This window comes from Archocentrus centrarchus, chromosome 19 (genome assembly GCF_007364275.1).
Source record: "Archocentrus centrarchus isolate MPI-CPG fArcCen1 chromosome 19, fArcCen1, whole genome shotgun sequence".
Lineage (NCBI taxonomy): Eukaryota > Metazoa > Chordata > Actinopteri > Cichliformes > Cichlidae > Archocentrus > Archocentrus centrarchus.
Window position 1 is genome coordinate 22878508 of NC_044364.1, and position 17567 is coordinate 22896074.

Sequence of the window (17567 nt, forward strand, 5' to 3'; positions counted from 1 at the left end):
GACTCCACAGCCATCACAGTCCTGTCTAGAATTGGTAGTGCTGGCAGGGTTGGGGGGCTCCTCCTGAAGTCCACGGTCATCTCCACTGTTTTTGCTGTGTTCGGCTCCAGATTGTTCTGACTGCTCCAGAGGACAGTCAGAACAATCTGGAGCTGTAAGCAGACTCAGTGATGAGTCTGCTTACATCAACCGCCCGTCTGTAAGCAGACTCATCACTGTCACTGATGAGACCAATGACTGTTGTGTTATCTGCAAACTTCAGGATTTTAACAGAGGAGTCCATGGAGGTACAGTCATTTGTGTACAGCGAGAAGAGCAGTGGGGAGAGTACACAACCCTGTGGGGCACCCGTGCTGATGGTTCGGGTCCCTGAAGTACACTTTCCCAGCCTCACCTGCTTTGTTAACATAACATAACCATAACATAAAGATGCTATGGTTAGACAGGAACACGGGCTCAGAGAGAGAGAGAGAGTGCACAGTCTTACTCTGAGTCCCCACATGGCTATGTGTGTATTTTTTCTGATTCTTTAATATATTAAATATCTTACTTTTTAAATTAAAGTGTTTCAGGTGTCTTCCTTCACAAAAAACCTGTTTACCTGTCACACTCTAGATCGCTGCTTCTCACTGAGGGCAATTCCAGACTGGAACAGAGTCCAGCCCCTCTCCAGGAGACTGGTTCCAGAGCCCAGGATGTGTGTTGAGGCGAGCTCGACTATATCTAGCTGGTATCGCTAAAACTCATGCACTAGCTCAAGCTTCTTCCCCACATTCCATGTCCCAGTAGCCAGTCTCGATAGCTGGGGATCATTGCACCAGGGCCTCCTTCCACGGCCACAACCTAACACACACTGCACCCAACCCCTATGACACCTCCTGGGGGTGGTGGGCCTACAGGAGGGCGGGCCCATATCATCTCTTTGGGCTGCGCCCAGTTGGGCTCCACAGGCTAATACCTGGCCAGTAGAGGTGGGCGATACCGGGAATTCTGGTATCGATCCAATACCAAGTAAATGCAGGGTCAGTATCGCCAATATCAATACGATACCGATACTTTTTCATATTTAAGCTTCATAGATCCAAAGGATCCAAAAGACCTAGGATAGAATTTTGCCAAACATTATACGTGACAACAAAATACTTTATCACAATCACATTTTTGTTTAGAAACAATGGAACAGTAACAAAACAAAGTTTGCCTTAACATTAGGAAAATAAATATTTTTTGAGGTAGAAAAGGAGAAACCACAATACAAAAATAAAATAAATATTCTCCCCTTACTAGACATCTTTTCTAGTTCCTTTTTTCTTTATTTTTTTCAAATAGAATTGTTCTTAGGAAAAACAATAAAAAATAAGGAATTTTCTTCCTTTCAGTGCAATTCTGTTTTTTCTTAAACAGAGTGTAAAAAAATATCACTCAACATGACTTAAAACAAAATCTCCTGAGGTAGAGGGCTGACAAAACATAATACAACAAACTTAACACACCACAACAAATACCGTAAACAGTTTCAAACTTATTCGGTTTTTCAAGTCAATTCAATTCAATTCAATTCAATTTTATTTATATAGCGCCAAATCACAACAAACTGTCGCCTCAAGGCGCTTTGTATTGTGGGTAAAGACCCTACAATAATACAGAGAAAACCCAACAGTCAAAACGACCCCCTATGAGCAAGCACTTGGCGACAGTGGAAAGGAAAAACTCCCTTTTAACAGGAAGAAACCTCCAGCAGAACCAGGCTCAGGGAGGGGCAGTCATCTGCCGCGACCGGTTGGGCTGAGGGGAGAGAAAGACATGCTGTGGAAGAGAGCCAGAGATTAATATCAATTAATGATTAAATGCAGAGTGGAGTATAAACAAATTAAATAAGGTGAATGAGAAACAGTGCATTATGTGAACCCCCCAGCAGACTAGGCCTATAGCAGCATAACTAAGGGATGGTTCAGGGTCACCTGATCCAGCCCTAACTATAAGCTTTATCATAAAGGAAAGTTTTAAGCCTAATCTTAAAAATAGAGAGGGTGTCTGTCTCCCGAATCCAAGCTGGGAGCTGGTTCCACAGAAGAGGCGCCTGAAAGCTGAAGGCTCTGCCTCCCATTCTACTCTTAAGTATCCTAGGAACCACAAGTAAGCCAGCAGTCTGAGAGCGAAGTGCTCTGTTGGGGTGATATGGTACTATGAGGTCTTTGAGATAAGATGGTGCCTGATTATTCAAGACCTTGTATGTGAGGAGAAGAATTTTAAATTCTATTCTAGATTTAACAGGGAGCCAATGAAGAGAAGCCAATATGGGAGAAATCTGCTCTCTTTCTAGTCCCTGTCAGTACTCTAGCTGCAGCATTTTGGATCAGCTGAAGGCTTTTCAGGGAGCTTTTAGGACAGCCTGATAATAATGAATTACAATAATCCAGCCTAGAAGTAATAAATGCATGAATGAGCTTTTCAGCATCAGTCTGAGAAAGGATGTTTCTAATTTTAGAAATATTGCGCAAATGCAAAAAAGCGGTCCTACATATTTGTTTAATATGTGCATTGAAGGACATATCCTGGTCAAAAATGACTCCAAGATTTCTCACAGTGTTACTGGAGGCCAAAGTAATGCCATCCAGAGTAAGTATCTGGTTAGACACCATGTTTCTAAGATTTGTGGGGGCCGAGAACAAGAATTTCAGTTTTATCTGAATTTAGAAGCAGGAAATTAGAGGTCATCCAGGCCTTAATATCTTTAAGACATTCCTGCAGTTTAACTAATTGATGTGTGTCATCTGGCTTCATTGATAGGTAAAGCTGAGTATCATCTGCATAACAATGAAAATTGATGCAGTGCTTTCTAATAATACTGCCTAAGGGAAGCATGTAGCAAGGGAGCAAGGGAAGCATGTCAAACAATACAACAAAATACTACAAAAATAAGGAATTTCTTCCCTTCAGTGCACTTCTCTACGTTTCTTCTTAAATAAAGAGTGTAAAGTAAGTCTGAGCTGTACCATATTTAGTATATTTGTTTCAATTTCAGAAAATAATTAATGTAATGGTTTTATTGTTTGTTTTTTACCTCGGTTATGTTTAAAGTCTCTATAAAATTCATACTTGTATGGCTGTGTAAATATTCCTTGGAGTTAAATTGTTCTGTTCATAATGTTTTTTTCTAGTCCACCTCTTATGATATTATATCTTTCAATCCTTATGCAATTTTGTTTGCACTGTGTGCACTTGCCTTTTGCTTTAATTCTATAAAATTCCCTGTTGTGGGATAATTAAAGCTTTAGCTAATGTTATCTTATCTGAAGGAATATTCATGGTATATGCCACATATATATATATATCTTACATACATTTACTTCCCTGAGAAATTTGTCTGGAAAATAACAATGATTAAAAATACAGAAGCTTATAATGTTTCGTGTCATCATGAACTTTGTGAAGACTAAACAATGACAGAAATGGAGACTTCGAGGTCACCCTGTTGTTGAATTTCTCTGTTTTCCACATTCTGTTTTGTAAATGATGTAATCAAGACTGATATGCTGTGACTATATGAAACTGTAAGTTGAATTAGAATGTGCCAGTACTTCATGTCATACTCAATGGCATGCAGTCCTGACCCAGATATCTGAACTGTTTGAAATGGCTTTATTAAATTTAATAATTGGACTCCTTATTCCTGTTTGTTTGGTGTCAATTCCTGTTCGATGAAACGAGCACGCAGAAACCAAAAGGGTTAAACAGCAACACACACACTCTTAGTATAAATTCCTTCATATCTTAGATAACACTTTGCAATGGAATAAATGTACTAGGTTATTTCAATGTCTTAATTATGCATTTTTTGAGTTGGCTCCAGTAACATATGACTTAAGTAACATGCACTTTTAAAGTTAAAATGAACTGATGCTGAAGATGAACACTCTTATCTACCTAGATATTCTCTGCTGCTAGACTGAAAGGCCTCTGCCAGTGACTTCTGTCTCTGGGTAAGCTTTCCCTCATATAGCCGTCTCTCCCTCTGTGTAGCACTCCTGCCTTAAAACTATTTCTCTCTCCTCAGACTGGCTCCCCCCACCCATAGCACCCTTGCCCGTCACCTGAGTCTGGTTATAGCAGTGGAAGTTTCCTGAAGACATCTGTCCTCTCTTGGTTATGTTTGTTCCCTGCTTTGAAAGGATAAACCTTTTGGTTTATTGCCTTTACTGTATTTTGTCTGCATTTGGGTCCACCTTAGCTCGACACCAAGCCACAACATTCCCTTGTTGACATTTCCATAAGGGTCTTCTGAACAGAGAAAAGTACAAAGGTAACCTGGAGCATAAAGGAGGACTTCTGCTTTGGTGGTGTAGAAGAGAAAAAGGAGGACGTCAAATGTCAAAGTGGAGAAAACAGGTTGTACCTGCTCAGATCTCTAATCACAGATCAATATTTAAACTTGCATATAAAAAGATTTAAAAACATGTTCATAAAAATATCTTAACAACAAATTACATTATAAATATTAAGGGAAATTAACAGAATCCACATTAAATATCCAGATTAATTAATTAACATTATATAATTTGTCTTGGTACTGAAGAAGAGAGGGGCCAGTTTATACATACAACATCATTTATTGGGATCAAAAACTGATTAGCGCTGCATTTAGGTGGAATTGGGAAACTCCCAAATCTCTCCTCAAACAGCTGGAAGGTTGATAAAGGGTCATCTATTCCTTCTGATTTTCCTGTTTTTATGAAACACAAACATCTGTCATTACTTTGTTGCTCTTTTTACTGCAGCATTTGGAAGTGTTAGCATTAACACAGAGTTACTGAATGTCTTTAATATTTCATACACTGAGTACAACTTATTTAGTACGACTTATTTGGTCAAGGAATTTCCACACAGTCTGTTCTCATGAATTGGGAGCAAATAAAAATGTGCTCTTAATGTGAAAACCTGTTCCCACTGAGAGCTTACTTCCTGTCCTGCTTCCATCACAGCTTCCAAAAATCAGTCAAATATTAAGGGCATGTGGTGAGGTTGGAAAAATGGTAAATGGACTAGCTCTCATATAGCACTTTTCTACTCAGCCAGAGCACTCAAAGCGCTTACACAACACGTTTTACATTTACCCATGCACTCACATTCATACACACACTTCCATGTTTCTACTAAGCTAAGTGCTTTTTAATTAACTAACATTCACACACATTCATACTCCGACAGGACAGTCGGAGAGCAACTTGGGGTTAAGGATCTTGCCCAAGGATACATTGGCATATAGCCTGGAGTAGCCAGGAATCGAACCGCTGACCTTCCGATCAGTAGGTGACCTGCTCTACCTACTGAGCTACAGCCACCCCATAAATCACATTAAGAAAGAAAAATCAAACATTTGGATTCATTTTAATGAGCTCAGACCTGTTGAAATACAAGGAGCTGGTTGTGAACTGAGCTTCAGAGAAACACAACATACTGATATTCACTGTGAAGCTTTGAGTGGAAAAAGACAGAAAAACAACATATGGATCCTGGAAAAATCGTAGCTTCCATATTTAAGGGAATAAAGAGGAAGAGGTTTACAGGAAATCATTTAGAACGGTTTCAAACAACTGATTGAATCCATGAATCTGACTGAAAGAGAGACATACACAGATGGAATTATATGTTCAACAGTCAAAGAGTTTCTCCAACATACAGCGCAGATGCACACACACCAACATACAGCGCACATACACACGCACACATCAATATAAAGGGCACACGCCAACATACAGAACATATGTACACACACACACACATCCTTAGTGAGCACACAACAGTCCATCAGTTAGTTTAGTGTTTGATATATTTATTGAAAATTTTACATTACAAAATCACTTTACAAAGATATAAATGTACAAGAAATATCCATGAGAGAAAAAAGAAAAAGATTAGTAATAATAGTAACAAAAAACAAACAAAAAAAAAAAAAAAAAAAAAAGGACCCCCCCCCCACCCCCAATAATGAACAAACCCAGTCCACACTGTCATGAAATACTATTCAAAGGGTGTAAAACAGTATATACTGATGAATAATACCCGATCGATCTGTATAACTAAAGAAAGAGCCTTATTCCTGAACCTGTGTTGAGGGTTGATTAAAGAAAAAGAAAGAAAGATTTCCAAGTCTGATAAAATTTCTTTTCTGAGCCTCTCATTATACATCTGATTTTCTCCAGTTTTAAAGTAGCTAACACATCCCTAATCCAATATGTTACTGTGGGTGGGGCAGCGTCCCTCCACCCCAAAAGGATCAGACGGCGTGCCAACAAAGTTGAAAAGGCAATCACCCTGTGTCCCCCAACAGGTAATATCATCCCCTCGGGAACAACCCCAAAAAGCAATATAGTTGGATTTAGATTCAATTTAACTGCAAGAACATCAGAAAGGGCTTCACAAACACCTCCCCAGAATTCTTGTATTTAGGACAGGCCCAGAACATGTGAATCAGAGTGGCTTCCTCAGATTTACATCTATCACAGATTGGATCCACTTCTGGATAAATCTTAGCCAATTTTGATTTATGAAGGTGCATCCGGTGAACAACTTTAAATTGAATAAGGGAGTGTCTTGCACACATGGAAGAGGTGTGAATTCTCTTTAATACTTTCCATCAGTTAGTTTAAATATGAGCACACTCAGATTTGTCTCATGGAATGTGCACGGGGCTGGTTCGAGGGAAAAGAGACTAAAAATTTTTAATCGGTTTAAAAGACTTAAAAGCAGATGTTGTTTTTCTACAGGAGACACATGTGTCCAAAACATCTGTGCTCACTCTTTCCTCTCCACAGTTCCCTCACACGTACTCAGCCTGCTATAACTCCAAACAAAGAGGTGTAGCTATATTGATTAACAAGAAGATAAACTTTAACATTAGCAACAGTACAATAGACCCTGAAGGTAGATTTATAATACTTAATTTATCTATACAGAATACAGATTTATGTATTGCTAGTATATATGGACCAAATGTTGATGACCCCTCCTTCTTTCATGCTTTGTTCACTTCACTCTCAGATCACTCTGACACCACACTTGTAATAGGAGGAGACTTCAACCTGGTACTTAATGCAGATATTGACAGGCTCAGTACAGCAGTGAGTCAGAGGAACTGGCAGTCTGCAGACATTCTTAAACAGTACATGAAGGATTTTGGTCTTTGCGATGCTTGGCGTTCACATCACCCTACTTTGAGAGATTATAGTTTTTTCTCACCAGTACACAAGTCTCACTCCCGCTTAGATTACTTTTTAGTTAGCAGCTCCATAATGATGGATATCACAGACACTCAGATTCACCCTATCACTATTAGCGATCATGCACCGGTGTCTATGTCTCTGACACAGAAAAGAGTCACACCACCAATCAGGAACTGGAGATTTAATACATCATTACTTAAAGAAGAAGATTTTATTAATTATTTCAAAAAGGAATGGTCAGCATACTTAGAATATAATGATATTCCAGGAATATCACCATGTGTTCTTTGGGAAGCAGGAAAGGCAGTAATGCGGGGCAAAATAATATCTTACTGCTCGCATAGGAAAAATAAAGAAAAAGCACTTGTGTTAGAATTAGAACAAAAAATTAAATCTTTAGAAACTGCCTATGCCGCTTCACCACAAGAACATACAATTATCAGCCTGAGGAAACTGAAACTGGAGCTAAATGAAATAATTGATAAAAGGACACAATTTATGTTGCAGAGGCTGTGTTTGGAAAACTTTGAGCATGGAAATAAATCTGGAAAATTCCTGGCCAAGCAATTAAAACTGAATAAAGAAAAAACAGCTATTTTTTCTATTAAAGACTCAACTGGTAATATTACTCATGACCCACAACAAATAAATAACTCTTTCAAAGACTTCTATGAAGCCTTATATTCACCACAGATTAACCCATCTGATACTGAAATTGAAGAATTTCTTAATAATATAAATCTACCAAAACTAAATGACAGCCAGGCTGCAGCTCTGGATTTACCTCTTTCATTGTCTGAACTTAGTGAAGCCCTACAGCATCTCCCAAATAATAAAGCCCCAGGCCCAGATGGTTTTCCAGCCGAGTTTTATAAAGAATTTTGGTCTGAGCTAGCTCCCATTTTTTCAGAATGGTAACTCAGATTCAGAGTGATCACATCTTATCTCCAACCTTAAACTCTGCTAACATTAGCCTGCTTCTTAAACCAGGCAAAGACCCCACACTCCCATCCAGCTACTGGCCAATCTCTCTCATTAATGTAGATCTTAAAATAATTTGCAAAGCCCTTGCCAAAAGATTAGAAAATATTACTCCATTTATTGTACATCCAGATCAAACAGGCTTTATCAAGGGTCGGCACTCAGCCAATAATACACGTCGACTGATAAATATAATAGACTATTGTTCTATTAACAAATTAGAGACGACAATCGTGTCTTTAGATGCAGAGAAGGCATTTGATCGGGTAAATTGGAAATTCTTACTAGCAGTTCTACAAAAATTTGGATTCGGTTCATCCTTTATAAACTGGATCAGAACACTACACAGCTCTCCGAATGCGCATGTTAGGACAAATGATCTCATTTCACAAAGTTTCAGTCTGCAGAGGGGCACTAGGCAGGGCTTCCCACTCTCTCCCTCTCTTTTTGTAATTATCATTGAGCCGCTAGCAGCAGCAATCCGTCAAAATGTAAATATTAAAGGGATTCAAACTGAAAATATGGACCATAAACTTAGCCTTTATGCTGATGATGTATTACTTTTCCTTGGGAATTCACAAGGCTCTCTTTTGAAGACTATCACACTGATAGATAAGTTCTCATCTATATCTGATTACTCTATCAATTGGAGTAAATCAACAGTTTTGCCTCTGAATTGTAATTTCCAGAGAACCTCTAGGACCCCACTAAAGTCAGGAAATATTAGATATTTAGGCATAAATTTTTCCGCCAGGCTCTCAGACTTGGTACGATTAAATCATATTCCCTTATTAAAAACAATAGACGATGATCTCACACGTTGGAACAGTTTACCTATATCACTCATGGGGAGAGTTGCTGCCATTAAAATGATGGTTTTACCAAAAATTAATTATCTATTTTCATTGATCCCTAATAAACCTACTCTTCCTTGGTTTAAGTCACTAGATTCAAACATCTCAAAATTTTTATGGAAAAACAAACCGTCAAGAATAAGCCTATCTGATTGGGCTGATCCAACCAGATGTGCCAAAATCACATAGAAAATAAATAATGTGCTTTTAAAGGCATAAAAATATTTAAAAGCACATTTAGTCATCAAAATGTTTAATAGTAAAAGGTGACACAGAGAAAAGTATGAGCTGTGATGAAAGCAGCACACTGTGATACACAGAATCAGAGTTTTTAAGGTGGAAGAACATGCAGATAAAATCCATCATCATAATCAAACTCAGACAGAACTGCAGTTTGTACAAAGATCTTAATGAGCAGTAGGAGAGAATCCAGATCTTCCCTTCAGTTGTTCCACTTCATTTGATCAGAGTTTAAAAAGACAAGCTGAGCTTTGAGGACAGAGATCTGAAATGGATTAAAAACAGATTAAGGAGGAGTCAGTGATGTCATCATGAATTATGAATTATGATCATGTCTCATTCTCTCCATCAGATGCCTGTGATCTCACCCTGGATCCAAATACAGCAAACTACAAACTCATTCTGTCTGAAGGAAACCAGATGGTGACACATAGAGAGGAGCAAATGTATCCTGACCTTCCTGAGAGGTTTGATCCTTTGCCACAGGTTCTGTGCAGAGAGGCTCTGACTGGGCGCTGTTACTGGGAGGTGGAGTTGAGCATAACCGAGGGTACTGATACTGCTGCTGCTGTTTGCTACAAAACAGTTGAGAGGAAAAGAGATGGTGTATTGTGTGGGTTTGGGTGGAATACCATCTCCTGGTCTTTGGGCCACAAGTGGGAACCAAACCCAACTTTCTATGCAGAGCATGATGGTGTGACCAATAAATACCCTGTTCCTCCTGCTGGCTGCCCCCGCCTGGGGGTGTTTCTGGATTGGCCTGCAGGCACTCTGTCCTACTATATAGTCTCATTTAATAAACTAAGCGACATTCACACCTTCAGAACCAAATTCTCTGAGCCTGTTTTTCCTGCATTCAAGGTCTGGCCTACAAACAGTAAGGTGTTCCTCTGTCTGTAAATTTGGTCCCACATGATTCAGTTTGAATCCAGTTCAGCTTTTTACATCAGTGCTGTGTTACTGATGTGTGGAGCTCCATCATGTTAGTTGCATTTAATCATTTAATATACAACAACCAGCCGATGTGCATGACATTTAAAACATTTTTACTAAACAGAGGAACTGATGCACCCATCAAATTTAATCAGATTATTTTTGCTAGATATTGTTTTGGAGTTATTGTATTCATATAAATGTGTCCTTACAGTAACAGATAGAAATGTGTTTATCCATCCACCTGCACGTTTGCACGTTTGCAGCAGTAATGATGAGATGATACAGAGCAAAGATTTTGACCCTCGCCTAGTTTGTTGTAACTTTTCTTTCTTTTTGCCATTTATTCCTTCATTGATCCTGCAGTTTCATCCTGATCAAAGCCTTAATTTGTTCAGGATTTGTTAATCCAAGCTTTGTTTCTTTCTGATGGTTTGATGAGATTTGACCTTTTCTTTTATTTTTACTATTTTCTTCCAGCTGATGTGAGATTCGAATCCACGTGGATGTAAAACTCACTTGCCTGATGTTTTCATTCTTTGTTATTAAATTTGATCAGCTGATATTCAGAGTTTTGACTTGATTGAGCTGATAATGACTTTTTGAAATTATGAATGTGGAGTAATGTTTGTGTGGGTAGATTAGCTAACCGTCTGTTGATTGAGGCTTAACATTTAAAAAATATGAATCATATATATATGTAGGCATTTAAAATTTAATATCAATAAAATTTAAACAAAATTATTGATTAGACATTTTTAAACTGCTTGTTTCTCGTTTAACCATCCATCCATCCATTCATTTTCTTCTGCTTCTCACAATAAAACTCCCAACATTTCAACAGGCTGCAGTCTATCAACTGAAATATGCAAAGCTTAAGTTCCACTGTACAAGTTCTAGCTCCTATGTTTTTTTCCTATATTCTGTTTCTGTACTGTGATGAATTCTGAAACCTGACTGAAACTCTTCAAATAAACCGTTCCTCTGCAGATGATCAGGTAGTTGTTTTACAACTACTCTTTCAAGAATCTTTGAGAGAAAAGGAAGCAGTAGTCAGCAACTTATCACTGGAGATGCCTACACCTCTTTAGACAACAGCTGTTCACATATGGCAGTCATCCTGGTTAGTTTCCTGTGAAAGGCAGATCAATCCACCAAAAGTGAACCTGTTTTCATGCACCCAGAGTTAGTTGTCAAATGACGTCCTACGACGTAACCTGATGCCAGTGTTGCAGTCAAGACCGCCTAACCCAAGACCGAGACAAGACCAAGACTTTTAGGGTCCAAGACCAAGTCAAGACCAAGACTGAGGGAGGGCGAGATCGAGACAAGACCAAGACCAGTGCCTGACGCTATATGACATAATATAATGTGAAAAATTATAAAAATCACTTCTCAAATTGATCTGAAAGATCCACATTCCCATAAAATTACCTAGATATTAAACACTCACAGCTCTGATAAATGTAACCATCTTTATTTAATACTCCTCAGTGACTTCCATCATTTATCACAGAATGTAAAATAATTATTCATAGTTCATCACAATAGTCTTAACTGTTCTCTGCCTTTAATAAACAATACATAAAGTTATGTTGTTTTTAAACCAACAACAATCTTTATAAAAATGTGTGCTATTTCAAAACCACATAGCTAAATGTGTAAAAATGCAAAACAGTCATCAACAGTAAGAACTAAAGCTACAAGTTCCTCTCTTTTACAGATTAAAGCTGCAGTATGTATCTTTTATAAAAAAAAAATATCGAGCTCCTCCAGCTCCTCCCTGAACCTTTCCCAGTCAAGAACAACCAATCAGAGCCAGGAGGAGGGTGAATCACTGTCAATCACTCCTCGTGTATCAATGTAGTTGTGTGCGATACTTCAAGATTTGGTATCGATTCGATGTCAAGTGAATAGAGGGCCAGTATCGCCGATACTGATACAGATACTTTTTTAATAATTATGAAGAATTTTCATGAAGTTTAACTGGTTTGAGAATTTTTCCTTTGGATCATTAATTAGTTAAAACCCTGGATAGAATTGGACAAAGTTTGTATGTAAGTAGAAAATACTTTATCAAAATAAAAGTTATTGTTCTGAAACAATAAAACATTAACAAAACACTTTTCCCCATACATTGATGTCTGGATTTTTTTTTTTGGATAAATGAAGTGTATAAAATCATCACTCAAGAGCAAATGCAAACTGAACTAAAAATGTCCCTTCATTCACTAATTTTCTAGATTTTTTCTTAAATAAACAAGCTGTACAAATTTAAATTTAATTTTGCTTTAAATGTTTCATAGCAAATTCCTTTTTTTTCCCCAAGTAAAATATGTGTCACACGACAGTATAACAGAACACTGTGGGGAGGGGAGGAGCAAAGCGTGCCTGCTCTGTGCTGTGACAGGAGCGACACAAAGGCTAGGTTCACACTGCAGCCTGAAGCGACCCAATTCCGATTTTTTGTGAAATATGATTTTTTTTGCGTGGTCGTTCACATTTCCAAATATATGCGACTTGGATGTGGTCTGTGTGTGAACAGCAGACGAACCTGAAAGTGTCCCGCATGCATAGTAGAGGACGTGATAACGTCACATGTAGCGAGCGCGCTCAATGTTTGCGGAAGTCACACGTTCTCCTTCCCGCGTCCGCGTAACGGGACGCAAAATAGTGACGTTTGTCGAGTATCAATAACGTGCAGGTCAGATAAATGCAACCTGGCCGTACACACTCAGGTCGCATTTGAAAAGATCGGCTACGTATCGGATTTAGGACCACATATCCAAGTGGCCTGGGTCGCATTTGAAAAAATCCGATTGTGTTGTTCAGACTGGCATGAAAAGGTCAGATACAGGTCACATGAGGGCGAAAAAAATTGGATGTGGGTCACTTCAGGCTGCAGCGTGAACGTAGCCTTAGACAGTCAGCCTGCATGTTTGATGAAACTGCAGCACTGCATACAGGAGAGGAACTGAAGCCAAAGTATCGAATCGATCTGCCCACCACTAGCTCAGTGTACTAATGGTGGAGAAACAACTTACTTACTTATCTGCCGTCATTGGTTCCCATGGTAACTGCAGGGTTCAAGCAAGAAATATTTTTCAGCCCAGCGCTAATGCTAATGCTAATTAGTAATCTAATGCTAACCACTAAATGCCACTTCTGCTTGTTAATTGAGTGTCGGGGCCTATGATGTAACTGGAAAGCACCTCTGAAGCCTAGGCAGTAATCACAGTCTTTGTGGACGTGTAGTTACATTTCTCGAGGTGCATGTCAGGTTAGGTTCAGAGAGGATTTTAAGATACGTACAAAGGACCAATGCAGAACTCTAAATCAGGCCTTATTAGATCGATAATTTTTGCATATAATCCAGAAGTTACATTTATATGTCATGCATTTAATGTGTCCCAGAGTGCCGTCTCCTTCCACTAATGGGTTTGCAGAAATCACATAAAAAGCATACACAAGAAAAACATAATCCAGATTTTTTAACAGTCAGCTGTTAAAAGCATTTCCTACATTTGAATATCAGCCACCATGTTGTGAGCATAAACTATCACATTTTTAATGGAACAAAAGGAAGTGACATCTTGCTGGGAACTGTAGTTTTTTATTCTTGAAGGCCTTTCATAGCTCCACTGGTGCTGAAAACTGTTTGATTATGGCTTTCTGAATACAAGTCGGACTGCAACTATCAATTACTTTAGTAATCAAATATTCAATTTATTACTCTATCAATTAAACAAGTAATCGGATAAGAAATAATTTTTCATTTTAACAGTTTAACTGCACATTTTAACCTCCGTACTGCAGATGTTTCTCTGTATGAAACAAACAGGGTGGATGGAGCAGCTACAAAGTTCTCTGTTCTTCATGTTGCTGATCATGTGGTTGATGAAGGACCTCCAGCTGTTTCCCAGTAAAGGTTTTAAGGTGGTTACAGGAACCACCTTCGCTCCACCTAAGCTCACCGTCTCTGCCTCTTTGCACTTGCTGTGCCTGTGCAGACTGACTGCACATAAAACAGCTGCTGTTGTGTTTTTGTTGAAAAACTGGTGGCTGCATGAGCTTAATGCTGTAATGCGTTTTTATTCACAAGCATCCTCCAAATTGTTTCTACTGCAGCTCCATTTGTAGTCGCTAATCTTAAAGATAAAAAACATTTTGATGGAGCTGCTTGGTACTGAAGGGGCTGGAGGGGGGTATGGAAAGATTGCTAGTGCTAATGGCAGCCCCTGCTAGCAAACGTTCTGGTGGTTACAGCTGACATAAAGAAAAAATAACAGCTGACATTCTCTGCACAAGACACGCATGCACATTCAAACATGCGCACTCACAGCACAGAGCAGTGGAGGCATGGAAAAACTTGTGAGCAATGATCCACTCGTGTTAAAGGGTCGGTTTTTTTGCCAAATGATGAAAATTACTTGAAGCGACGGAAAACTAACGTGGATGAAATGCTCTGCTTACACGGAGACAACTGACTTGTAGAGTTAAAAGGAAACATCGAAGCAACAAATTTGTGTTGAGGATTTTTAATAATCAAATTGAGTTAATCCAAGAATCGTTGCAGTAATTTGCATTTGCATTAATTTTTCAGTTTGTGTATCAAAATACATGAAAGTTGGTATTTACCTTTCAATGCTGGGATTTTTTTGTTGAATAGGAAGCCTGAAATTTTCCTTTGATCTTCATTTTCCCTCTTACTTCTCGCGTTCATACCAGTTGTCATTTTAATTTATGTAGCCCACGAAATCAAGGGCACACATGACCGCAGTGAGACCAAATGTGCACATTGTGAATGAAACTGTCCGTGCTCTGTGGTAGATTGCAAACTGCGGTAAAATGATACAGGCTCAAGCAACGATAATAGCAGTGACCGGGGTGGAGTCTGCGAGGTGAGCTCCTGGGAGAGGCAGAGGAGCGCAAACTTTGTTGGATTTGAATCAGTACATTTTGCATCCAATAAAAGCAAAGATGTTAACAAATAAATTGGACAATATTCTGGCAATTTAGTGATATTTCCAGAGCTGTGGTCTTGACTGGTCTTGAAATAAAATCCCAAGTCCGCAATGTCCGAGTTGGTGATAAGAACGAGACCAAATGCAGTCGAGTCCATGACAAGACAAAAAGTGGTCTCGAGACCAAGACCTATCTCGATTACTACAACACCTACCTGATGCACCTCCGGAGAAATGAGACTACTGGTCTGGTCCACGCAGCAAGCAATGTTGTGATTAACCTGTTCAGTCCTTGGGCGTTTCTGGCTACTTTTCACCGCAGTGTTTAAATTTACCAGTTAGAGAATAACAATCAGGAATAATAATCAAATCATCAAAATAAGGACTCACAAATGTCAGCAAACTCCTGGAGGGAGACTGTTGAAACTATTGGAATAGACACAAGGGAATGAAGAAAAAACAGGGACAAATATGTTTGCAGCCAAAAAACTGAGCACCAAGAGCAAGGACCAAAAAAAGTCCCAGCCGGCATCACATATAAAACACCAGCACAGACTACAAGGTAATTAACACACATAATCCAGCTACACAAGCATAAATGTGGACATGAAGTCGGCCACTTGTAGGTTGTGTACAGAGGCTGCAAATCAATCAATCAATCAGTTTATTTGTATAGCACATTAAAACAACAGCCATTGACCAAAGTGCTTCACAGGGCATAAAAACAAATAAAACAACAAATAAAATATTATAAAAACAAAAGAACATAAGGCAAAAATAAAAACACAGTTAAACCCATAAAGAATGCAATAAACAATGAAGGACTGTAATAGTAGTGCCAATAATAATGCCAAGAAGGTCTATCTAGCAGTCTGAAATGCACAAGCAAATAAATAAGTTTTAAGAAGTTTTTTAAAAGTAGTAGGGGAATGAACTTCTCTTATGTGGAGAGGGAGGTCATTCCAGAGTTTAGGCGCCACCACGACAAAGGCTCTATCCCCTCTACTCTTCAAATTAGCTTTGTATCTGGTCAATAGCTTTTGATTGGAGGACCTCAGTTCTCTTATCGGGATGTAGGGCCTCAACAATTCAGTTAAATAAACAGGTGCTAATCCGTTTAGACTCTTAAAAACCAGAAATAGTATTTTAAACTGGATTCAAAAAGAAATAGGAAGCCAGTGTAGAGAGGCTAAAATGGGCGAAATGCGATCACGCCGTTTGGTGCCTGTCAACAGCCGTGCTGCTGCATTTTGAACTAGTTGTAGGCGATTGGAAACATGCTGTTCACATCCCATATAAAGTGAGTTGCAATAGTCCAAACGACTGGTGATGAAAGCATGAATTGCTCTCTCCAGGTCCGGTGGTGGGAGATATTCCTTTATTTTACTTAAAAGTCTTAGATGGAAGAAACATGTCTTGACTACCGAGCTGATCTGTTTATCAAATTTCAGAGCAGTATCAAAAATGACGCCAAGGTTTCTAGAAGGTGGGCGTACAAAGGAGGATAAGAGGCCTAAGGCACTGTCATGACCATCCAATATGTGAGGGTGCCCAAATAGGAGAATCTCTGTTTTATTTTTGTTTAATTTAAGAAAGTTAGACTGCAGCCATTAATGAACATCCCTTAAACAATCCACTAAGGTATTCAAAGATGAATGATTGTTAGGTTGAAGGGGGAGATAAATCTGTAAATCATCCGCAAAGCAATGAAAAGAAATGTTGTGTTTTTCAATAATAGAACCTAGAGGGAGCATATATAAGGAAAAAAGAATAGGGCCTAGTAAAGAGCCCTGGGGAATACCACATTTAAACTGAGATACGGCAGATGAATACTGGCCTGACTGACCAGAGAAACTTCTGTTAGATAAATAGGATTGAAACCATTTCAGGGCAGTTCCTCTAATGCCCATACAAGATTCTAGGTGTGAGATAAGGATACTGTCGTCAACAGTATCAAAGGCTGCTGATACATCAAGCAGCACCAGTATGGCAGATTTTCCAGTGTCAAGAGATAAAAGTAAGTAATTAAAAACTCTTACCAGAGCTGTTTCAGTACTGTGTTGCAATTTGAAACCAGACTGGAATTTCTCAGAGATGCCATTTGAATCAAGATAGGATTGTAGCTGTATAAGTACCACTTTCTCTAGAACTTTTGATAGAAAAGGAAATTTAGAAATTGGCCTAAAATTAGAGGCTTGGTTTTGGTCCAAATTACTCTTTTTAAGAAGAGAATAAATGACTGCGCATTTGAGGGCAGTTGGAACACAACCCAATTTCAAAGAGGAATTAATAAAACTAACAATACAAGATCCAAGAGTAGTAAAAACATCCTTAAAAAGACGAGGTGGAATAATATCTAGTGGGCACCCAGA

At 38.7% G+C, this 17567-nt stretch overlaps 1 protein-coding gene across 1 annotated transcript; it reads left to right on the forward strand.

The window, feature by feature from the left end:
• Positions 1-233: 233 nt before the first annotated feature.
• LOC115798490 (neoverrucotoxin subunit alpha-like) lies at positions 234-11581 on the forward strand. Its single transcript, XM_030755348.1, has 3 exons — positions 234-327; positions 9651-10159; positions 11459-11581. The coding sequence occupies exons 1-3, from the start codon at positions 234-236 to the stop codon at positions 11579-11581; spliced, it is 726 nt and encodes a 241-aa protein (XP_030611208.1).
• The last annotated feature ends 5986 nt before the right edge of the window (positions 11582-17567 follow it).